Source organism: Pelophylax lessonae (assembly GCF_965119305.1).
Source record: "Pelophylax lessonae genome assembly, chromosome: 5".
In the NCBI taxonomy this organism is placed as follows: domain Eukaryota; kingdom Metazoa; phylum Chordata; class Amphibia; order Anura; family Ranidae; genus Pelophylax; species Pelophylax lessonae.
Window position 1 is genome coordinate 57,808,721 of NC_138772.1, and position 26,383 is coordinate 57,835,103.

The 26,383-nt window shown below is 42.4% G+C and overlaps 1 protein-coding gene across 2 annotated transcripts in view; it reads right to left on the reverse strand.

The window, feature by feature from the left end:
• Nucleotides 1–26,383, reverse strand: part of LOC309556002 (pituitary tumor-transforming gene 1 protein-interacting protein-like) — a 129,632-nt gene that overhangs the window by 26,953 nt on the left and 76,296 nt on the right. The window contains exons 4-6 of one of the 2 annotated variants that reach the window (XM_082258255.1): nt 22,964–23,078; nt 20,977–21,042; nt 6,096–6,142 (exon numbers count right to left, since the gene is read on the reverse strand). In XM_082258255.1, coding sequence (XP_082114381.1) covers nt 6,096–6,142; nt 20,977–21,042; nt 22,964–23,078 — 228 coding nt within the window. Of the gene's footprint in view, nt 1–6,095; nt 6,143–20,976; nt 21,046–22,963; nt 23,079–26,383 lie in introns of both variants that reach the window. The other variant, XM_082258254.1, reaches the window with a different exon arrangement.

Sequence of the window (26,383 nt, forward strand, 5' to 3'; positions counted from 1 at the left end):
AAGACGTGAAAATACAACCAATATGTGGTTTGCTGCAGCTTGAGTGACTTCATTAAGGAGTCTATACAAATAAAAATCTAATCAATACATAAAAACTTTTATTACCCAAACCAATATAAACACAAATATTTTCAACACCACTAGTGATGTGCATCAAACAAAAATAAATAGTATTTTCAAAATTAAAAAAATTGTCCATTAACAAATCCATTCCGTGCCAATAGTGATATCTTACATATGATGGCTCATAAGGCGATTCCCCGAGCGGTACCATGCCTATATCCACCACCTTCCAAAACTCACACTCACCAAATGGCAGTGTAGTATGAGCCTGGTCAATATGTGGGTCTCTTAATCCCCTGTATGGATCTTTCCTGTGGTCCCAGGTATATACAATGATACTCCAGCGGCTTTTTAAACACTAACAAGCTACCCTCTCATGTAATCAGATAAATAGCCATCGTTGCACAACATCCAAATTAATTTTATGGGAGAAAAAAAAAAAACAAAGTTTGCACTCGCATGTAAAAGTGCCCTTAGACCAGCACTAAGTCTATCCAGCAATCCACTAAGCCAATGCGGTCACTGCTCCGTCCAATGGAGCTGGCGTGCGTTCCAAGCCTTGGTTTATTTACATTTTTCAATTTAATAATACTGTTTTTTTTTTATTTATTTTTTTGGTTTGATGCACCTCACTAGTGGGGTTAAAAATATTTGGGTAACAATGGTTTATGTATTGGTTAGTGCAGCTATTTATAGGTTTTTACTTGCACGCAAGACCATTGCCTTAAAATGGCGGTCTCCCAGGCCCCCCCCCCCCCATATGAGGAATGGCGTTTCCAGATTAAAGCGGAGTTCCACCCAGAAGTGGAACTTCCGCTTTAGGTAGTTCTAACCCACAGACATGCCACATTTGGCATGTTATTTTTTTTTGGGGGGGGGGGGGGGTAGCAGGTACCTAGTTTTGACAGGTACCCGCTCCCACTTCCGCTCGGAGCGCCGCCCCGAGCGGAAGTTCTCCTCTCCCCCTCCCTCCCTGCAATCTTCTGGGTCATGTCAGAGGTCCCAGAAGATTGCCGGCCAATCACGACGCGTAGCGCAACTCGCGCATGCGCAGTGCGTACCCGGCTGTGAAGCCGCAAACTGTCACAGCCGGGTGCCCACTCCAGTGATGCCGGCGCCGCAGAGCAGAGAGGGAGACGAGCGAGGCTTCGGGCGGCCGCATCGCTGGACCGTTGGACAAGTGAGTGTGTGATTAGGCTGGAACTCCGCTTTAATGACACCCTTCTGAAAGAACAGATCCACCGTAACAGGGGCACACCTAATACATTCTTTAAACTTTGAGAGCCATTGCTAGCACTACCAGACTATTACAGTGTTGCTAAATTAAATATAAAGCAAAATGAATCCTATGTACAAGGTTGTGGGTACTTGCTAGGTATCTAATGGAATGTGAAAAATGACAGTCTTTTTGCATATTTTTAGTAGAAATGGTGCTTCCACATGTATAGATACCATACAAAGTCTTTAGTACTATTATGTAGACGTGCTACACTATATTGTCAAAAGTATTGGGACAGCTGCCTTTACACGCATATGAACCTTAATGGCATCCCAGTCTTAGTCCGTAGGGTTCAATATTGAGTTGGCCCACCCTTTGCAGCTATAACAGCTTTAACTCTTCTGGGAAGGCTGTCCACAAGGTTAGGAGTGTGTCTATGGGAATGTTTGACCATTCTCCCAGAAGCGAATTTGTGAGGTCAAGCACTGATGTTGTACGAGAAGGCCTGGCTCGCAGTCTCCACTCTAATTCATCCCAAAGGTGTTCTATCAGGTTGAGGGTCAGGACTCTGTGCAGGCCAGTCAAGTTCCTCCACCCCAAACTCACTCATCTATGTCTTTAGGGACCATGCTTTGTGCTCTGGTGGGCAGTCATGTTGGAACAGGAAGGGGCCATCCCAAAACTTTTCCCACAAAGTTGGGAGCATGAATTGGGTAGGAATCCTGGGTAGGACACCTTAGGAGTTCCCTTCATTGGAACTAAGGTGCCAAGCCCAACCCCCGAAAAACAGGCCCCCACCATAATCCCACCTCCACCAAATGATTTGGTGGAGGATATAGTGTACAGTGCATCCAGAAAAGTATTGATTGCTCTTTACCTTTTCCACATTTTGTTATGTTACAGCCTTATTCCAAAATTGACTGAATTCATTATTTTCCTCAAAATTCTACAAATTCCCCATAATGACAACAAGAAAGAAGTTGGTTTAAAATCTTTGAAAATGTATTAAAAATAAATGAAAAAATTCAATGTACATAAGTATTCACAGCCTTTGCTCAATACTTTGTTGAAGCACCTTTGGCAACAATTACAGCTTCAAGTCTTTTTGGAGTATGATACTACAAGCTTGGCACACCTTTTTTTGGGCAGTTTCTCCCATTCTTCTTTGCAGGACCTCTCAAGCTCCAACAGGTTGGATGGGGAGTGTCAGTGCACAGCCATTTTCAGATCTCTCAATAGATGTTCAATTGGGTTCAAGCCCGGGCTCTAGCTGGGCCACTCAAGAACATTCACAGAGTTGTCCCATAGCCACTCCTTTGTTATCTTGGCTGTGTGCTTAGGGTCGTTGTCCTTTTAGGGGTTGAACCTTAGCCCCAGTCTGAGGTCCAGAGCGCTCTGGAGCAGGTTTTCAAGGATGTCTCTGTACATTGCTGCATTCACCTTTCCCTCAATCCTGACTAGTATCCCAGTTCCTACTGCTGAGAAACATCCCCACAGCATGATGCTGCCACCACCATGCTTCTCTGTAGGGATGGTATTGGCGTGGTGGTGAGTGGTGCCTGGTTTCCTCCAGACATGATGCTTGTTATTTAGGCCAAATAGTTCAATCTTTTTCATCAAACCAGAGAATTTTGTTTCTCATGGTCTGAGAGTCCGTCAAGTGCCTTTTGGCAAACTCCAGGCGGGCTGTCATGTGCCTTTTACTGAGGAGTGGCTTCCCTCTGGCCACTCTACCATACAGTCCTGATTGGTGGAGTGCTGCAGAGATGGTTGTTTTTCTGGAAGGTTCTCCTCTCTCCACAGAGAAACGCTGGCGCTCAGTCAGAGCATCGGGTTTTCAGTCACCTCCCTGACTAATGCCTCGTACACACGCAACGATTATCGGCCGACCAATCGGGCGACTTTTGTCCAGTGTTGTTGTGTTGGTTGAAATGTGCTCTAGACTGCACACAAATTTTCTTGGCCAACAAAAACCAACTTCAGAAGTGATGTCATGTGCTGGTTTACTTTCCGTGTGTTTTCTTCTCTGAGCATGCCCAGTCTTGCTCATCAGATTTTTGTCTGCCGAAATCTGTACTGACTGACGAAAAATCGGCCGTTTGTGGTGACGGCCAACAAAAATTTTATAGCATGCACACCAGATTTTATTCGGCCGAAAAGTCGCAGTCGGTTGTCGAAAGCATCATACTAACAAGCCGAAAATCGGTGCCTCCATACAATCCTGTCTCCAAGGTCTACAGACAATTCCTTGGACTTCATGGCTTGGTTTGTGCTCTGACATGCACAGTAACTGTGGGACCTTATATGGACAGCTGTGTGCCTTTCCAAATCATGTCCAATCAACTGGATTTACCACAGGTGAACTCCAATTAAGTTGTAGAAACGTCTCAAGGATGATCCGTGGAAACAGGATGCACATGAGCTCTATTTTGAGTGTCATGGCAAAGGCTGTGAATACTTATGTACATGTGATTTTTTACGTTTTTTTTTTTTTTTTTTTAATACATTTTCAAAGATTTCAAACAAACTTCTTTCATGTTGTCATTATGGAGTATGGCTTGTAGAATTTTGAGGAAAATAATTAATTTAATCCATTTTGGAATAAAGGTTGTAATATAAAATGTGGAAAAAGTGAAGCGCTGTGAATACTTTCCGGAAGCACTGAATATGAATAATGCTATTATATGACCCTATGTTCTATCTCTATGGTTTGTATAGAGTAAGTGCCTAACTGACTAAGACATGGCTGTTAAATGGCTGGAAGCTTACATGTATATTGTAAATGTATTTGTATATCTTGGTTGGGTTTTTCTCTTTTTTCTTTTTGTTTTATAAATGCAAAAACGTCAACAAAATTATTGGGGGGGAAAAAAAAAGTGACTTCTTGTATTTTCAATAGGGTGCTTTTTCATAAAAAAAAAAATGTAAAAAATTATACATTGCTACTGGCATTGTCCAAATGATCAAGCATATTCTGACATGGCCATGACGGGTCAACATTTGTAACTTGGCACGCGCTATCTGGAAATCATTTTTAGGTCTAGGGTTGACTAACGAGATACATTTTTAACCACTTGCCGACCAGTCACTGGGACTGTACTGCGGCAAAGTGGCTCGATTCCGTTCAGCGACGTAGAACTACATCGCTGGACTCCTCCCCCTGTAGGCGGCGCTCGCGCGCCGCCGGAGACGCGCTCCCGCTGTTTTCAGTCACAGCGGGAGTCGGGCCAGGGGAGAAGCAGTGGCGATCGCCACTGCTCTTCCCCGATCGTAGGGGAATCGAGTTTGGAGATCCGCCCACTTGTGTAAGCAAAGCGGGCGGATCTCCCAAGTGACAAACAGTGGCAGATTGCAGTGTTCAGCATAGCTGAACATGCGATCTGTCCCTGTGTCACTCAGTCACCTCCCCCCACACACGTTAGTAAGCACCAGGCATACATTAACCCCTCTCTCTCCAATAAAATTAACCCCTTCCCTGCCAGTGTCATTTTTACAGTAACAGTGCATATTTATAGCACTGATTACTGCAGTAATGTCACTGGTACCCCCAAAAGTGTCAAAAATGTCAGTCAAGGGTCCGATCTGTCCGCCGCAATGTCGCAGTCCCGCAAAAAAAAAAAAAAAAAAATAAAAAAAAAAATCGCAGATTGCCGCCATTACTCGTTAAAAAAAAAAAAAAAAAACACCAAAAATGACAGAAATCTTTCCCTTAGTTAGTAAACGCAATAACTTTTGCGCAAACCAATCAAAATACGCTTATTGTGATTTTTTTTTACCAAACATAGGTAGCAGAAAACAAATTGGCCAAAAATTTAAAAAAAATGTGATTTTTAAATTTTTTTTTGGGGGGGGGGGGGGATTGCATATAAAAAATGCTAAAAATATTGTTATTTTTTCAAAATAAACGATCTTTTTTTGTTTATAGCGCAAAAAGTAAAAAAAAAAAAAAAAAAAAAAAAAAAAAAAATCGCACAGGTGATCAAATACCACCAAAAGAAAGCTCTGTTTGTGGGAAAAAAATGACGTCAATTCCGTTTGGGAACGGCGTCGCACAACTGCGCAATTTTCAGTTAAATTCGCACAGCGCGGAATCACAAAAAGTGGCCTGGACGTAAGACAGCAAAATCCTCCGGTGGTAAAGTGGTTAATGTAGATAGAAAGAGGATGAACGTAGTGCTCCAGCCTCGGGCAAGCAAACAGGTAAACATCAAACAAACCCAGGTGAATCTCAACACCCATGCCCATCCACTATAGCCCAGTTCCTCTCCAGGCAGTGGGAAACGTTCTTAGTTTGTTAAACTTACACAGAACACAGCTTTTGCGTGGTAAACGCTTAGAATTATTTTTTTTTTAAAGTGTGACACCCAAAGAAGCTTAATGGACCCTTCTATTTTTTTTCAACCCAGCAACCAGTAAGAAGTTAGAAAGGATGATGGTGGTCATGTGATGGCATTTCAATTACGCTGTCTTTAAAGCATTCTTTTAATTTTTTAGGCATTATAAAAGGAGTATGCAGGAACTTTCACTGTTTATTTGTGGTTGATGGTTATATTGCATGCAATATTTTTGTGGAGAATTTTAATACCTAAAACCTTTTAACCTGGATATTTTAGGGCACTGGGGGTACCTTAATCACAAATGGGCCATATGACCAGCAGCCTGACACAACCTGCCATATGTTTAGAGTTCTGGTTCAGGTATATATTTAACATTTCCTTTAAACTCTGCACTTAAAGTAAGGTATACCAAGTTTTGTAGATGAACTCAAAAAACCAAATCTAAATAAAAAAAAATAAAACACACACAAACTTACCATATTTCTTCCGAATTTCATTGTGTTTTATGGTCCTTTCATTCTTCCTGCAACAGAAATTTAACACAAAATCAGACAAAGATATCAAGTGACATCTGTAATGCATACATAGTACTATAAGCTCCTCCCAGATACACACCTGGCCTATAGGAACATGAGCCATTGTACCTTCACACTGCAATACTAGATTTCACCAGCAGGGGCCACTGAAAATTATATCTGGTGTTCTTCCTATTACTACACAAGTACCACAAGCAGCAGGGTGACTTTTTTTAACCTATAGATTTATATAGTCCCTCCATCAGATTCTTGAGAACTTAAAAGACATAAGTTCTGCGTATTTCAGGTCATCGCTCACCACAAATACATTTCGCCCTTTTTTGTTTCAGTTTTTGTGGTTTTTTTTTTTTGTATGCATGGTGACGGTTAATAAATATCTTTATTTTTAGCCTTGTGAATAAATGTTTAAATCTCATTGACAAAAAAAAAAAAAAAAAAATCACACAAAAAGAAAAAAAACCCTCAAAAGTAAAAATAAAAAATCATAAAAAGGCTTAAACTTGTGTTCTAGCTCTTTTCATTGAGTCTCAGTTATTGATTTGTTGCTACAAGCACAGATCTATAACTCAAGCATATTTCTTATAATAAATTGCAAATGTGCTCCAAAAATAGTATACATTGTCCAACACAGAAGTCCATACAAGACCGAAAATGTGTGACGTGTATGAATAGGACGAATCATCCAATTTGTCCACAAAATATAGGCAGGTCATATCACGCACATGTGAATAGATTTTGAAATATATCTGCTTAATAAAATGAGTTATGGGTATTGTCATCTTCAGCTGCAGGTTGCACATGTGTTCCATGCTGGGGCCTACAGACAGCCTGTTGAAATCAATGACAAGTAGTTTGCTACATGGACCTCTATTTGCATCCTGGAGTGTACATTTATGCAGGTCCAATGCATGGATCAGGAAACAGACAGACTGTGCCTCAGACCCACACAGATGTGCATGGAGGTTCGTGGAGGTCCAAGCAGGTATGTACGCATGAATGAACATGCCTAACACTGAAGTTTAATCTACTTATAATTTACCTTTGCTGGTTCCTCCATCATCATCATCATATAGACATTTTAATTACAAGCCTTTGGTTTTCATTACATATGTTGTTTTACACCCTGTAACATCATCATTGGGTCACTGTGTCTCTCTTTACAATGCAGGGAGATCACGGCTGGAAGAGGGGCCAGGAGAGTACTGTACATTGTTTCCTGAAAACATCACAGTACCCTGCCACAGTGCTGCTCACAACAGTCCTCCAGCCTGATGGCTCTTGAGAAAGGTTATACAAATGCCACAATGTCTTGATGGGTGGATGTCAGTCTGGAGGAGCTGGCGTTCCCAGGCTGTATTTGCATGCAGACCCACCCTGGGTAATGCCCACACGTGATGCTGAGCCTCAATGACTAGGACAATTGAGTACTGTCCGTGATACTTTTTTTATTTTGCACTAACATACAATATTTCAGGACAAGCTTTCGGGGTATGTCCCCTTCATCAAGATCCAAGCAGTACTACTTGGATCTTGATGAAGGGGACATACCCCGAAAGCTTGTCCTGAAATATTGTATGTTAGTGCAAATAAAAAAAGTATCACGGACAGTACTCAATTGTCTCTGTCGCAAGTGCACTAATACGGCTACAATTACCTCAATGACTAAAAACTGGAAATTAATGAAAGTGGCGGGCCAGGGAATGTCACGCTGGGGAGGAATGAGCTAGATCAACGTTCTCCAAACTGTGTCACTTTGCTTGCCTTTATCCGGCCTTGGGGCACTATTCTTCAGATGGACACCTTCGATGGGGCACAATCCCTCCAACCGACACCAGTGATGGGGCACAATCCCCCCCACCGACACCAGCTATGGGGCACATTCCCTTCCACCGACAGCAGCTATGGGGCACAATCCCTCCCACCGACACCAGCTATGGGGCACATTCCCTCCCACCGACACCAGCTATGGGGCACAATCCCTCCCACCGACACCAGCTATGGGGCACATTCCCTTCCACCGACAGCAGCTATGGGGCACATTCCCTCCTACCGACACCAGCTATGGGGCACATTCCCTTCCACCGACAGCAGCTATGGGGAACAATCCCTCCTACCGACACCAGCTATGGGGCACATTCCCTTCCACTGACAGCAGCTATGGCGCACAATCCCTCCCACCGACAGCAGCTATGGCGCACATTCCCTCCCACCGACACCAGCGATGGGGCACAATCCCTCCCACCGACACCAGCGATGGGGCACAATCCCTCCCACCGACACCAGCTATGGGGCACATTCCCTTCCACCGACACCAGTGATGGGGCACAAGCCCTCCCACCGACACCAGTGATGGGGCACAAGCCCTCCCACCGACACCAGTGATGGGGCACAATCCCTCCCACCGACATCAGAGATGGGGCACAATCCCTCCCACCGACACCAGCGATGGGGCACAATCCCTCCCACCGACACCAGTGATGGGGCACAATTCCTCCCACCGACACCAGCGATAGGGGGAACAATCCCTCCCACTGATACCAGCAATAGGAAGCATAATCCCTACCACTGACACCAGTGATGGGGCACAATCCCTCCCACCGACACCAGCAGTGGGGCACAATTCCGCCCACTGATCCCAATGATGGGACATCGTTTACTCCAACTGACCATAGGCTGGCCCCCCTAAATTCTGAAGGGCAGTAAATTGGCCCTTTGTTTAGAAAGTTTGGCTACCCCTGGGCTACATGATGCTGAATGTCTTCCAGCCGGGCTCTGTTTAAATTGCTTCAGCTTCTAATGCATTGTGAGAAGCTCACAGTGTGCAGTGAAATAAAGCATGAACTGATGCATTACAGGAGAGGAGCCTGTACAACTGTACAAGACTAAAGGGAAGGCTGGAGTTACACCTTTAAGAATGATTTCCTCTCATTTCCTGTCTAGGTGACCACAAGCGACACAAACCCCTAATCACTGCACCCAGAATTAAAGTGTTAATAAACCCAAAAGCCTGCATTCACTATATCTGGTCTCCCACAGAACATGAAAATGCATTTTTGATAGTAAGAATTAAACTGCTAAATACTTTCATCAGCAGTATTTAGCAGTCTTGTGACTTCTATCAGTGTCTAGTTAAAGCTTGTAGGGGTTTTCATTCTCCTCTAAATGTCCCATGAGGCTGCATGACCCTTGACCCTCTGCATGGACAGTGCTGATTGGGCCTGTGCTGATCACATGCACCCTCCTAAGAAAAAAGAACTGAGCATGTGCAGAGTGCCCCCAAGGCTCTGTTCTATCAGCAGATGGATTGCAGACTGTGGAAAAAGGGGAGGATCAGAAAAGACAGGATCAAACAGCCTTTTCACACATTGTGCAGAATTAACCCCTTAGGTTCCACAGTGAGTATAACAAGCATGCTTTACTGCATATACAGACTGATTTTACTGTTGTGGGTTTAGTAACACTTTAAGAATTTCTCCAAAGTTGGGCTGTTAACAAGACATATGATTTTTCTTCTTCTTCTTCTTTATAAACTCCTGAAATAAAACCCTAAAAAGAAAACTGCACAGTATCTAAAATCGTCTTCCAGGCCCGGAGGAATAATAGTTTTATTTCGGTAACTTTCACGGTCAAGTAGAAAGAAGCAGCAATATATTCTCCAAATAAAAGTTCAATCTCGCCAGCATTGCCCTCCTGCGCAGAAGAGTCTCCGGACAAGAGAATCGGCAAATCACAAAGTGACAGATCGGCGATTTTCCCTAAACTGCAATTTTGTGTCTACCGGTGCTGAAAGGAGCGTTTTTATGGAGGCCGCCGTGTGCCGGGAGCACCTAATAAGTCACCTTATTTGACGATCGTCCTATTAATTGGCAAGCTTTGTGTAAGCATTAATTTTTCTGTTCTGTAAAATACCGGTATAATAATAACATTGTAGAGGAGTCATTGGGAGAGATGTACAGAGGGGCAGATCACAATGACGGAATGTAATCTTACACCCAATTATTGCCACGACTCGGGCCCTGATGGAAGAACATGTCATGTAATTAACGTGTTTGCAAAAATGATTGCATGAATTATTAACTTTCCTGCTTTGCATTTACAATCACATTAACTTTCACAGACACGGAAAGACAGACAACCGTATTAATTAGAGAGAAAAATGAATGGAAAATTGATTTTTAAATCATTTACAGCCTTTATATTTGTTACTTTTTTTTGCATGAGAATTTCTATAAAATATCACCAGAAAATTAGTTTTATACACTACAATACATTAAGCCGTTATGGACTGGCACATTCCTGCCAGGTAAATGGCAATTTCTATGGAGTTATTCTAGTATTTAGCTAAAATTAAAGAGCTAATAAACCAAGAAGCAAAAATGTAATATATTGCAGCTTACCAAACATTAGATGTGTAGCTTACCAAACATTAGATCTACACCAAGTTTATACTTGGTGTAGAGTGCCTCCACTCTGGATGAAGGAGCACAGGGGGCATCTTTGGACAGCAACATTGTTAGTCTAGGAGGAGGGGAGTGTTACATGTATTAGCAGATTTAGACACACTAATGGCGCTTTTCCACTGCATGAAACCCGAACGGTTCGGCTCGCTTTTGTGCTTTTCCACTGCTGGTACCGCATAGTATGGTGTAGGAACGGTTCGGTACGGTGGCACTTTTCCACTGCATGGAACCGAACGGTACGGCTCTCAAAAACAGTACCACCTCGATTGTGGTTCCAAGAGGTACCATACCCGGTACCATATCCCACAATCCTTTGCATGCAGTCACTTCTAGCCACTGATTGGTCAGAGAATCCCACCCACCCCGTTGTTATCCCCTCCAATTAACTTTAGTACTACTTTAGTGGAAAAGCAAACCATACGGTACCAACACCGTACCATACGGTACCAGCAGTGGAAAAGCAAACCGGGCCAAGCAGGGCCGAGTAGAGCCGAGCCGGTACTTGCAGTGGAAAAGTGCCAATACTAACAGATAGTAGCCAAACTCCAGATAACACCTTTTAAGCAGTTAAAGCATCCATTTTCATTTCCCTTTAGGGATAGAAGTTTTTCATAAAAGCCGATCATTTTAAGCACCCCTGTGAGTGATAAATGCTTTTACTCAACCCTCTAACTGCCATATCTGCAGGACCGCTTCCTTTAAAAAAAACAAAAAAAAAAAAAAACAACAAACCAGATTTACTGGCCAGATCACCTGGTGAAAAAAAAAAAGAATGAAAACGAATGCAGCCACGACATCTAAGATTTGGTAAGCTGCAATATAATAAATGTTTGTTTTGGGGTTAATACTGCTTTTAGGCAAAAGTTCCTTCAAAAGAAATGTTGGCTTTTAATGGCAGCTGGTCATGTGGTCGGCTCCTCAGCATTGGTCACAAGGTTCCTGCTGACGAGGAGACGTGCTGCTTAGTCAGAGATGTTGATTGGCCACGCCTGCCTGAAAATAAATCTACCTAAAGAATTTTGAAAAGCTCACACAAAATTTTGAAAAAATGTAAAGGTTTCGTATTCGGTTTTGCCTGGACTTCTCCTTTAGGCCCCTTTCACACGGGTGCACCGGCCGACGGAGTCCGTTCTGCTCAGCGGGGGATCGATCCGCCGTTACCCGCTGAGCAGGCGGATGACAGCTCCATCTCCACTCTGTGTGCAGAGACAGGGCCGTCAGATCCCCGCTGTCCTCTATGGGGAGATCAGATGAGAACGGACCGCCTGTCCGTTCTCATCCAATCCCATCCGAGACGTCTCCGCTGACACCCGCTGCCCCATAGGGATACATGGAGCATCCGATTAGGTCCGCCTGAAAAACTGTCAGGCGGATCGGATCAGATCGCCCGTGTGAAAGGGGCCTTAAGCTGCTATAAACAAACATAATACTAATAAGAATGAAAAAAGAAAAAAAAAAAAAGTTTTATATCAGATCCTGGAGGATTGCTAGACTGTAATCATCTCCCAAGGGTATATACAACTGTCATTTAAAACAAAAATACAACCATAACACAGTCCTCACTCACAAAAGAAAAATAAAGCCCCTTTGAAAGCAATGGGTAACTGCTGGCTCCTGCAGCTAGTCATGACCACTTGCATGTATTCTCTCATACATTGATCACCTGCTAGCGATTGGTCCTGAACGTTGGCAGTCTGTGTCTAAGGTTTATCACTTGCATGTGATCAATGTCTAAGAGATTATGAAAGTGGTCATGATTAGCTGAGTGAGCTGACAGTTATCCATGATCCAAGCGGCTGCCTCTCGCAGATAATTGCAGGGACTCCCTGTTGGGGTACTCATATCTAATCTGAGTGTGGGTGCATGCATACTCTTCAGCACTAAAAAAGGGATCTGTCAGCATAAAAAAGATACAATGTTGAAAGTTTACTCTGCCAGCTGCTTTATTGTAATGGATTTACAACCCGCTAGTCCACTCTGAAAAGACAAGCCAGTCCACTCTGAAAAGACAAGCCAGTCCACTCTGAAAAGACATGCCAGTCCACTCTGAAAAGACAAGCCAGTCCACTCTGAAAAGACAAGCCAGTCCACTCTGAAAAGACAAGCCAGTCCACTCTGAAAAGACAAGCCAGTCCACTCTGAAAAGACAAGCCAGTCCACTCTGAAAAGACAAGCCAGTCCACTCTGAAAAGACATGCCAGTCCACTCTGAAAAGACATGCCAGTCCACTCTGAAAAGACATGCCAGTCCAATCTGAAAAGACATACCAGTCCACTCTGAAGAGACGACCAACATCCCCAAAAACATTTGCAGCTGTAATTGCAGTTCTACAAACTATTGACTCAGGGGGGTGAATACAAATGCACTCCACACTTTTTACACATTTGTAAAACATTTAGAAAACCATTTATCATTCTCCTTCCACTTCACAATTATGTACCACTTTGTGTTGCTCCATCACAAACTCCCAATAAAATACATTTATGTTTTTGGTTGCAACCTGAAAAATATCACTTTTTCACTGTGTGTGTGTATATGTATATATATATATATATATATATATATATATATATATATATATATATATATGTATATGTATATTATATATATATATATATATATATATATATATATATATATATATATATATATGTATGTATATGTATATGTATATGTATATTATATATATATATATATATATATATATATATACATACACACATACATACATACATACATACACACACACACACACACACACACACACAGGGCTTTTTTTCTCAGAGAATAGGTTCAGGAACTCTTTTAAGTCACCTTTCACCTCTGCCCCTTACCCACCTCCGAGAACCGTTCCTTGGTTCTGCCCCTTACCCACCTCCCAATACCGCCCCTTTTAGAGAATATATACCCAAGTATTATTTTGTGGTGCTAAGTATTTTGTATGGAATTTGTTAATGATAACAAAAAAGACAGTAAAATAGATCTAGCAACAATGGACACACCAACGACAATAGATCCACCCCAGCAACAATAGAATCCCAACAGCCAACATTAATAGACCCTCCAGCAGCCAGCAACAAATACCCCTCCCTCAACAGTACATCCCTGCCAGCAACAATTGACCCCCTGCAACATAAGATTCACTCCCAGCAAAAATAGATCCCTACCAGCAACAATAGACCCCCCCCCCCCCCGCAAAAATAGATCCCTTCCAGGAACAAAAGGTTCCTTCAGTAGCCAGCATCAATAGACCCCTTCCTCTACAGTACCTCCCTCACAGCAAAAACTGACCCCCAGCAACATACATTACATACATACATTCAGTTCTGGAGGTGCCGGAACTGCGTTCCCCCGAGTTTCCGCTGAAAAAAAGCCATATATATTATATATATCCATCCATCCAGGGCTTTTTTTTCTCTTTTTTTTAGCTCCCAGAAGCCAGCATCAATAGACCTTTCGGCAGCCAGCAGCTGCTCCCTCTCCCTCAACAGTAGATTCCTCCCAACAACATAGGACACCCTCGCCAGCAACAATAGACCCCCACACGAACATAGATTCCCCCACCAACAACAAAATATCCACCATTAGGCAGCATTAATAGACCCTCCAGAACACCCCAGAACTCCTTGCCCTACAATACATTCAATGCTGGAGGTGCCAGAACCGTGTTCCCGCTGAAAAAAAGCCCTGCAACCTATCTATCCATCACTGCACTGGAACAAAAGGCTCCTTGTCTTGGCGGGGGGGGGGGGGGGGTTGGGTTAGAGAGTTAGGCCGGCCATACACAGAGCAGGGAAGAAATTTGCTCAATTTCCCCATAAACACAGACAGTGTTGATGCGGGAATCCCACCGGACCATTGTCTTCTCTCAGCGGGGAGGGGCAGGAGAAGCCATCCTTGCTGGGACAAGCCAGTAATTAACGCTAGCCGCTACAGCAGCTGCTAGCGATAAATTGCGAGAGAATCCAGAAGCTGGTTGTCTTGGTACATTCAGCCTGCCCATTGACAGTTCAAATCTCGGGCCAGTTCCTGCTGAACTGCCTGAGATTTGAACCAGGCATGGCTGGCCTTAGAAATCACTCGTTCCACAGAGAGCAGGGGTCCTCCCTCTGCGGCACAGTGGCAGGGGACAGGCTTTTCTGCTCTGGCTGTGGCTGCTTTCAAAAGAAAATTAACTTTGAAGAACTTTGCACATCTTTTGTTTAAATGCTCCTGGAATGTATTTAGCAGATGTGAAACTTTGTGAAAAGTTCAGTTGGACTTTAAGTACTAAAGTTAAAAAAATAAAATAAAAAACCCTCTATCCGCTAAATCTGCCTTCCGAATCCCTTTGATTTATAGCTTCCTTATTTCTTTATTTGCCCATAACCAGATCAACTACTTCTGTCCCTGGTTGCATTCTGGGAAATATTAGTACATTTGTTAGCTAAGTAACAGCACTGCATTGGCGTAAATATCGTTGTTTATTTAAAGCCCGTCATAATTTCACCAAGAATTTACAATATTGTCAGATTAACGTACTCAAACATTTTGTCACACAGGGCGCTGTGGCGCACAGTCTCCGATCTTGCCTGTAAATAAACAGTACAGGAAACAAGTCAGGTTTAATGAATTAGCAGAAGGTGCAGTTTTCAGAGAGGATTGTGTCTGATGCAAATCCATAACATCCCCCTGACACGCAGCTTTTAATGAATTTTTGATATATATGCAGAACGAACTGGAAAGACTATAAAACAAAGCTGCAAAGAACAATTTGCAAATCTTCCAGCACGGCTTTTACCGAGAAACTTTTTCTCATATTTAATCTGAAGGATTTATACTTGTTTTGTTTAGGATTTGTTTTCTTGTATTATCCCTAAAATGAGAGCACGAAGGTCCATAAAGCTGAACATCAACCGAGCAGCCAAAAAACACATTACAAATACAAAGGTGTGCACTATTTAACCTGCCAAAATATTTATTAACCACTTAAGGACCGCCCGCCACAGTTTTACTGCAGCAGGCAGCCCCTCCTGCGCGAACCGACATAACTGTACATCAGTTGCGCGCCTGCTGCTAGGGGGCGCGCTCCCGTCCCCACTCGGCAGCGGGGATTCCGATGCACTGGGCTGGCAGCAGCCATTGGCTGAGAGTGCTGATCGGATGCTGATCATCAGACCTTTTTCTATCATGCCCCTTCGTCAGAAGCCAGATGTTCAGGCGGCTTCTTTTGGACCAGCTGCCACACATACGGGCGAACGTCGGCCGGTTTCCATTGAATTGGCTGATGCTTCCCTACATTCAGCCTTGCACATTATCTGTGAACATGTTCCATTGAGAACTACAAGTCTGCGATGGTGGGGGACGGGACTTTGTTTATGTAATCCTTCATATATCTCTGTGAATAAATTACGCAGATGTGCAGGTAGTGCCCTACACAACCACACTTTAAGAGCCGGTTCACACTGCCACGACCTCTAAGTCGCCTCATAAGGGGCGACTTGTTAGCGCGACTTTCAGCGCGACTTGTATTATAGACGACTTTGTATTTGGCAAATCAGAATATGATGGTTCTGGGTCATGTTCAATCACACAAAAAAAGTTCTTAAAAATTGTCGTTTTTGATAGAGAGACAATTATTGAAAAAACATTTTGAAAAAAAAAAAAAAAAATGAGATTTCTTTGGATTAGTGTATGGGGGGTCTAAAAAGTGTACCTGTGAAGTTTCAGCTCTGTAGCATGTCCAGAACCAGAAAAAAAAAGATCATTTTTCTTATAATTATTAATAGAGCAGGGTAGTGGCTTCTCTCCACCTTGCCTTTCATTTATCGGGCATTTTTTGGGCGTCTTTGGAGGCATGCCTTTTTTTTGTTCCACCTTTTTGTTTACCGGGCCATTAGCGGCAAGGAGAGCAGCCGTTCAGACCGATCTGTGGCTGATCCGCTGCACTGGAGGCCAGAGGAGAGATTTAGGGTCAAATAGACCCCAGATCACTCCTTAGAGTATCTGTCACTGCCCATGCTGTCACAAGGGACAATGTTCATCCCTTGCGATATCAATAGTTAATCCAAAAAAAAGTTTGTATAAAATAAATAATAATTATAAAAAAAAAAAAAAAAAAAAAAAAATGTAATACCCCCCCCCCCCCCTACAAACAAATGAGAATGCATACGTTACTCCCGCACGCATATATAAATGGTGATTGCACCCCACATTTGAGGTATTGTCACGAATGTCAGAGTGAGAGCAATAATTCTAGCACGAGTCCTCATGTGCAACTCTAATCTGGTAACCAGTAAAAGGAGTTTAAAGTGTTGCCTATGGAGAATTTTAAGCACCATAGTTTGCCGCCATTCCATAGGCAGACGCAATTTTAAAATGGGTCATGTTAAGTATCTATTCACTCAGCGTTACATCATCTTTCACATTATACAAAAAAAGTGGGGTAAATACTGTGTTTTTTTCCCCCAAAACAATTGCGTTTGAAAAACCACCGGGCGAATACTGTGTGTTTTTTTGAAAAAAAAACATTATATTCTATAGTGCCTCTGCTATATATATATATATTATATATATATATATATATATATATATATATATATATATAATGTGTTTGGGGGTTCGCAGTAATTTTCCTAGCAAAAAAAAAAGTAGATTTTTACATGTAGGATGGAAGTGTTAGAATTGGCCTAGATACAAAGTGGTTAATTAAAAGAAATGTTGGCTTTTGATGGCAGCTGGTCTCTTGGCCGGCTCCTCAGCATTGGTCACAGGTCACCTGCTAAAGAAGATTCTTAGCCAAAGATGTTGATTGGCCACACCTGCCTGAAAGTCAATCCCCTGAGGAACCCATATGACCAATTGCTCAGCATTGGAGGTCACATGATAGAGGATGGCAGGATTCTGAGCTAATACAGTAAGCTTTCAGTTATCAAAATAAAGTACCTTTAAATTTTTGGGTACAGGTGTGCTTTAAGTATCAATTTTCTTTGCGGTTTTGCCGGTTTTCCCAGTGATTGGAAAGTCGCATTTCTCTAAAAGCCCCGGTGTGCATTCGATCAGTGGCCCTGGGCACACAAATCCACTCTGCAGCATTACGCCATCAGGCATGAAAAGGTTTTCTTATATCAACACTCGAGCTGTGAATAAACAGAACAGCAGGGCTGGAAATGGGAACAGTACAGCGACTGCCATCTGTTCCTGCGAGTCGCTGTGTACGGCGGTGATCATTATACAGGGTAAGTAATACTCTAGAACTACTCATTTTTAAACTGTTGAGACGCGCTGTCCATCGCGGTAATGGACACCAAATCACATTGTGGCAGGTGCAGACTGAATGCATCCATCCTCTATTATGCTTCTGTAAATAAACATTAAACCCTCATAGCTGGGCCAGCACAGCACACGCCATCTGATCTATTGCTGCACCCATGAGCTGTGCTTTTTATTTTTACCTTCTACTCTAGAAGGCTTTAAAGGGTATCACAGTTGTATTGAAAACTGGATAATACAATTACAACACAACCCATTATACTGTATAATGTTTCTTGATTAAATATGACTATGCCACTTCAATCTGCAACCTGATCTCTTATAAAATAGATTAAAATTTAGTTTACGACAGGACCACCCACGCACTTCATCCCATTCTTCATATAAAAGGCTCACTGTTCCCTTGTAAAGAAACCTTGCACAAACCTTAAAGTGGTTGTAAACACTAAAGGTTTTTTATTTTAAAGGAGAAAGTACAGCCAAAGCTCATTTGGCTGTACTTCTCCTGTGGATCACAAACCTGTAGTTTTTTTTTTTCTGCACTCCTGTGACCCGTCTTCGACAGACAGCGGGCTGAAGTCCGCTGTCTGCTGACATCCTAGGCTGGTCCAGGCTCAGGCAAGATCGCGTCACTGGGGGGGTCTGAATCTGCCCACATGCCTGGACTGGCACCTGCCTCAGCCTCTAAGCAAGCTGCTGATAGCCTGAGCCGCCCCCTCCTGCCCATCAGCAAGCCGCTGAGAGCCTGAACGGGCCCCTCCTGCCCATCAGCAAGCCGCTGAGAGCCTGAGCCGCCCCCTCCTGCCCATCACCAAGCCACTGAGAGCCTGAGCCGCCCCCTCCTGGCCATCAGCAAGCCGCTGAGAGCCTGAGCCGCCCCCTCCTGGCCATCAGCAAGCCGCTGAGAGCCTGAGCCGGCCCCTCCTGCCCATCAGCAGGCCGCTGAGAGCCTGAGCTGCCCCCTCCTGCCCATGAGCAAGCCACTGAGAGCCTGAGCCGCCCCCTCCTGCCCAGCAGCAAGCAGCTGAGAGCCTGAGCCGCCCTCTCCTGCCCCCTCTACAGTCTGACACTCCAGTGAGCGTGGGGGGTGAGGGGGGGCACAGCAGCTTTTTCCTCAAGAAACTAAGAACCGAGGGATCTGACCGATCGATGTGGTGTTCGATCACCCGGTTCTCAGTGTTAGAGCCAGAAGGGACAGATGCAGCACTACCTAGACAAGTATGAATGTGAAAAAACCCCAAACCCCATACTTCTCTTTTATGCATTCTATGCACTGCATGTTATCCCCCTTCCACTCCCTAACACTTACCAGAATCCTTTATCGATCCAGTACTTTGCCTGGCTGCAGGTCTTCTCTCCCTTTCTTCCCGGTCTCACAGGCTTTGCTTATAGCAGTGGGCACCATTGGCTCCTGCTGCTGTCAACCAAATCCTGTGAGCAGAGAGCGGGCAGAGACATGATGTGTGTGTCTCTAGATGCTCACAGCCCAGTTTGAGCTTGAGCCCGCAAATTCTCATTTATAGGAAGTGGATTGCTCCTAGGGGAGAAGAGGAGCCAGAAGAGCCGGCAGGGACCCGAGAAGAGAAGGTTCAGGGCCTCCCTCCAGACTAAGGCACACAGTTTCCTCAGTGAATCTTCCAGATTGAATCCCCAGTGAAACCCCTCTTTCAGCCCTTCTTGTTGGGAACCTCTCCTCCAGGAAAAGAACCTTGCTCCCTAAGGCGCTAAACTATTTACATATTCTCCCAGCCACCATCTGGGCATCCTCCCCCAGGGATTGGCTGGAGCCACGTAAATCTTTAGGCCATTCATTTGACCCTCCCACCCACTATACCTTGGAAGCCTTCAGAAGACGGGGAAGCAATCAAACCTGCAGCCTGGAGAGCCCAGAGCAGCCAACAACAATCACAAGTTGCTCCACTGAAGAGCCACAGAAATAAAGAGAGAATATATATATATATATATATATATATATATATATATATATATATATATATATATATATATATATATATATATATATATATATATATAATGTTTAGGGGTTCTGAGTAATTTCTAGCAAAGAAATTATGATTTATACGTGTAAGAGGAATTGGCGAAAGTGGTTAAATATAGAATATAGCAAACAATAAAATAATTTTATATATATATATATATATTATATATATTATATATATATATATATATATATATATATATATATATATATATATATATATATATATATATATATATATATATATATATATATATATATATATATATATATATATATACATACATATACATACATACATACACACACACACACACACACACACTTTTTTTTTTTTTTTTTTTCAAAACTTTTCGCTTACATCACAAAATAAAAAAAATTCAGTGATGATCAAATACCACCAAAAGAAAGCTATTTGTGTGAAAAAAATATATATCAATTTGGTTGGTGTAAAGCATTGCACGACATGCGCAATTGCCAGTTAAAGTAGTGCAGTGCTGATTAGAAAAAACATGGCCTGGTCATGAAGGGGGTAAAATCTTCCCAGAGCTGAATTGGTTAAGAAGCTTTACTATGTATTTATTTTTCTGTTGGTTGAACTAAATGGATCGGTGTCATTTCTGAACCTGAGCAACTATGTAATAAAGTGATGGAACGCCTGTATAAAAAGGGCCATTCTCATAAGGTACTAACCTGTCCTTATCATTTAGGAGGTCCTAATTCTCCCCTGCTATACTCCAAAAAAAAGAAAAAAATTTAAGATGCTCATATAAATCTATTGTTTTCAGTTTTGTCAAAGCTGCCCATAGAATGAAAGACATGAACAGTAGATAAAGCCAAAATGTGTCACTGGTTTCAGTCCAAAGTCTGCATCTCCGATCATCACTGAGAGGTCAATGACTCAGGATAAATGTACTCTTTGTTCATCACCTAAAACACCCAACTATTGACGTCATCACAGAACACGGCGCTGCCACTTTATCAGACTCGTCACCCGTACCTCCGATGAGGAGAAGAGACGTCTCGCTGGTTTATTTATCTAGTTTAAATAACGAGGTTCTTAATAATTCATAGAGCCATCCGCTGCACAAAATGACAGTAAACAATGTACCTCTGGAGGGATTCCTGTTTCCTCCTTTCTCTCTCTCGAATAAGATTCTCTTCTTCTGCTTCCAGTCTACTAGGAAAGGACAGAATAGAACAGAAGTTGTCACATTTTGTGGGCAGAAAACAATGTAGGTTTTTTTATGTCAAAAAGGACCTGCTGACAATGCAAAGGGAGGAAGCGATTCTATAATCACCAGAACAAATTTCATGGAGAGTCAAGTCTACGTCACGAAAGAACGATGGAGCTCATTTTAAGCTGAACTCCATGCAGATATAAAGGGCACAAAATGTAAAAATTGTGTAAATTGGCATGCTAAAATATGATAATGTACAAGGTGACTTAATTAAAATGAAATATAACATACACTGCTCAAAAAAAAATAAAGGAACACTTTTGAATCAGAGAATAGCATCAAGTCAATTAAACTCCTGGGATATTGATCTGGACAGTTAAGTAGCAGAGGGGCTTGGTAATCAGTTTCAGCTGGTTTGGTGTTAATGAAATAAAGAACAGGTACACTAGATGGGCAACAATGAGACCTCAAAAAAATAGGAATGGTTTTACAGGTGGAGGCTTTATAGAGGTTGCACAGGCAGTCCAACTCCTCCAGGATGGCACATCAATATGTCCCATTGCCAGAATGTTTGCTGTGTTTCCCAGCACAGTCTCAAGAGCATGGAGGTGATTCCAGGAGACAGGCAGTTACACTAGGCGAGCTGGACAGGGCCAAAGAAGGTCCCTGACCCATAAGCAGGACCGGTATCTGCTCCTTTGTGCAAGGAGGAACAGGATGAGCACTGCCAGAGCCCTACAAAATTACCTCCAGAAGGCCACTGGTGTGAATGTCTCTGACCAAACAATCTGAAACAGACTTTAGGAGGGTGGCCTGAGGGCCCGACAACCTCTAGTGGGCCCTATGCCCACTACACAGCACAGTGAGGCTCGACTGGCATTTGCCATTAAACACCAAAGTTGGCAGATCCACCACTGGCGCCCTGTGCTTTTCACAGATGAGAGCAGGTTCACCCTGAGCACATGTGACAGATGTGAAAAGGTCTGGAGAAGCCATGTAGAACGTTATGCTGCCTGTAACATTGTTCAGCATGACCGGTTGGGTGGTGGGTCAGTGATGGTCTGGGGAGGCGTATCCATATCCATGGAGGGACGCACAGACCTCTACAGGCTAGACAATGGTACCCTGACTGCCACTAGGTATAGGGATGAAATCCTTGGACCCATTTTCAGATCCTACGCTGGTGCAGAGGGTCCTGGGTTCCTCCTGGTGCACAACAACGCCCGGCCTCATGTGGCGAGAGTATGCAGCCAGTTCCTGGAGGATGAAGGAATTGACACCATTGAATGGCCGCCACGCTCGCCTCACCTAAATCCAATAGAACACCTCAGAGACATTATATTTCGGTGCATCCAATGCCACCAGGTTGCACTCCGTCTGTTCAGGAGCTTAGTGATGCCATGGTCCAGATCTAGGAGGAAATATCACAGGACACCATCGTCTCATTAAGAGCATGCCCCGACGTTGTCAGGCATGCATACAAGCAGATGGGAGCCATACAAACTACAGAGTACCATTTTGTTGCTGCAATGAAATTTCAGCAAAATGAACTAGCCTACTGCATCATTTTTTCACTTCGCTTTTCGGGGTGTCTTTGAATTCAGCTCTCTGTAGGTTGATAATTTTCATTTCCACCAAACGATGTGGCAAAAGGATGCTATCAGCTGGTCTACATTGATTTAGGGAAAGGTATTCTTAAAGATCTAAGGAAGCTCTACTAAATCTAAGACAATCGAAGATATCCGAAAATCAGGTAACTTGGATGAGCAGTGAAACATCTTCAACATTACAAACCAAGTCCTGGTGAAGGTGAATGACTACTACTACCTATACCAAGCCCTGGATAAAGGAGAACCTTCACAGACATCAAAAAAATGTTCAGTTAAAGAAATACTAATCAACCAACATGGTACTTACAGCCTGGTACTCGAGCTTTTCCTGCAGTAGCAACAGTAACAGCAGCAGACAATGATGCCTAAAAGGATGACTCCCAACACCACAGACATGGCGATAATCAGCACTTGAAAGTTTACTGAAAGATACAAAAGCAACAATTAATTAAATGTCAGAAATGGAATAATGAACAGATGGATTGGCAGCAGGAGCAATGTTGAGGGGGCAGTTTTGGCTCTCACCACATTCCACTGGTGGAAGGGGAGGAGCCATATTGTACATAGTTAGGAGCATGACACTTATCTACCCTTTAATATCATTATAGTCCGAAAAGACACAAACACACACACATACAGCGGGTAAAATAAGTATTGAACGTGTCACTATTTTTCTAGGTAACCTAAGAAACCAAAAAAAGTATTGAACACATGAAGAAAGGGAAGTGCAAAAAAGGCATTGAAAGCCAAGACACCAGGTGAAATCTATCAGTAATTAGAAAGCAATCCTGCCCCTTGGCGTCTTATTACCAAGGTGTCACACAAGAAACATCTCATGATGGGTAAAAGCAAAGTTCTATAAGGAAATGAAGAATCCGCACACACTAATGGAAAAAGCAGCTAGCAATGAGAAGGCCAACACCAATCTATAAAAAAGTATAGTAAAAATACAATTGCAGCACTGATATATGTTAAGTGAAAGTCTCAGCTGGGCAGTACTCACGCCCTAATCCAAAGAAGGTCCGCACAGGGTCCAAAAAAACACACGACTGTCCAAATAGATATTCTCAGAAGTAATTCCGGTGTCACATGTGAATAAAGAAAAATTCCACAACATAGTGTGATATTGCCATGGGCAAATATAAGGAGCAAGGGGACCAGGTCACACCAGTGATGGAAGTCCTAGAGTAACACCACGTGCATATCTCCGCCTTCCCCACATGCAGTGCAAACTCACCAGATATAACATCCAAAAAGGCATATCCAGTGTATCACATTCCCCGCCATCATGGCTCCATCTCCTATATCCAGACACTCCAAATTAATATTCACACGTGTATTCAGTAGGAGAGACACCAGTATTAACATAAAAGCAAATCCAATTTATTGGTTAAAAAGAAAGTATAAAACATGGTAACTCACATGCGTCACCGGGCACCCAACGCTTTTCCAACAAGTGTTAATCTTCAGGGGCATAACACAATACATTTACTGTGCACATATATATATATATATATATATATATATACACACAGTGCCTTGCGAAAGTATTCGGCCCCCTTGAACTTTGAGAACTTTTGCCACATTTCAGGCTTCAAACAAACAAAGATACAACTGTAAGTTTTGTGAAGAATCAACAACAAGTGGGACACAATCATGAAGTGGAACGAAAATTTATTGGATATTTCAAACTTTGTTAACAAATAAAAAACTGAAAAATTGGGCGTGCAAAATTATTCAGCCCCTTTACTTTGTGCAGCAAACTCTCTCCAGAAGTTCAGTGAGGATCTCTGAATGATTCAATGTTGACCTAAATGACTAATGATGATAAATAGAATCCACCTGTGTGTAATCAAGTCTCCGTATAAATGCACCTGCACTGTGATAGTCTCAGAGGTCCGTTTAAAACGCAGAGAGCATCATGAAGAACAAGGAACACACCAGGCAGGTCCGAGATACTGTTGTGGAGAAGTTTAAAGCCAGATTTGGATACAAAAAGATTTCCCAAGCTTTAAACATCCCAAGGAGCACTGTGCAAGTGATAATATTGAAATGGAAGGAGTATCTGACCACTGCAAATCTACGAAGACCTGGCCGTCCCTCTAACTTTCAGCTCATACAAGGAGAAGACTGATCAGAGATGCAGCCAAAAGGCCAATAATCACTCTGGATGAACTGTAGAGATCTACAGCTGAGGTGGGAGACTCTGTCCATAGGACAACAATCAGTCGTATACTGCACAAATCTGGCCTTTATGGAAGAGTGGCAAGAAGAAAGCCATTTCTTAAAGATATCCATAAAAAGTGTTGTTTAAAGTTTGCCACAAGCCACCTGGGAGAAACACCAAACATGTGGAAGAAGGTGCACTGGTCAGATGAAACCAAAATCAAACTTTTTGGCAACAATGCAAAACGTTAGGTTTGGCGTAAAAGCAACACAGCTCATCACCCTTAACACACCATCCCCACTGTCAAACATGGTGGTGGCAGCATCATGGTTTGGGCCTGATTTTCTTCAGCAGGGACAGGGAAGATGTTTAAAATTGATGGAAGATGGATGGAGCCAAATACAGGACCATTCTGGAAGAAAACCTGATGGGAGTCTGCAAAAGACCCGAGACTGGGACGGAGATTTGTCTTCCAACAAGACAATGATCCAAAACATAAAGCAAAATCTACAATGGAATGGTTCACAAATAAACATATCCAGGTATTAGAATGGCCAAGTCAAAGTCCAGACCTGAATCCAATCGAGAATCTGTGGAAAGAACTGAAAACTGCTGTTCACAAACGCTCTCCATCCAACCTCACTGAGCTCGAGCTGCTTTGCAAGGGGGAATGGGCCAAAATTTCAGTCTCCCGATGTGCAAAACTGATAGAGACATACCCCAAGCAACTTACAGCTGTAATCGCAGCAAAATGTGGCGCTACAAAGTATTAACTTAAGGGGGCTAAATAATTTTGCACGCCCAATTTTTCAGTTTTTTATTTGTTAAAAAAGTTTGAAATATCCAATAAATTTTGTTCCACTTCATGATTGTGTCCCACTTGTTGATTCTTCACAAAAAATTACAGTTTTATATCTTTATGTTTGAAGCCTAAAATGTGGCAAAAGGTCAAAAAGTTCAAGGGGGCCGAATACTTTCGCAAGGCACTAATATGTATATATATATATATATATATATATATATATATATATATATATATATATATATATATATATATATATATATATATATATATATATATAGATTTACTTAGAAAAATGGTGATGTTCAATATTTATTTTACCTGTTGTATGTATATTTTTTTTGCATACACACATCTGTTACATTTAACACCTAAGTGAACACAACATCATTCACCATTTTAACAATTGCAAACCTGTTAAAGAAAAAAAAAAAAAAAAAGATGACGACAACACCATTGTGCTAGTTTGTATTCTTGCCAACCTGACTTGCTCTTATCTAAATGTTATGATCACAATTTATACAAACTGATTATTATTTTTCGTGCGTCACAATGTAGCATCAAAAGGAGAATAAAGCTGCCCTAAAGCAAAATGCACATGTCACTTTGAGAATTACTATTTCGCTTTGTTATATAAAAATCACATTTATGTGACATTTTTTTAATGAGCAGACTTTGCTGATTACATTCTGGGGCTGTGCTAATTGCATACAAGCTGTACTGGGAAGAACTGCAGGAAAATGCATTAAAAAAAATAG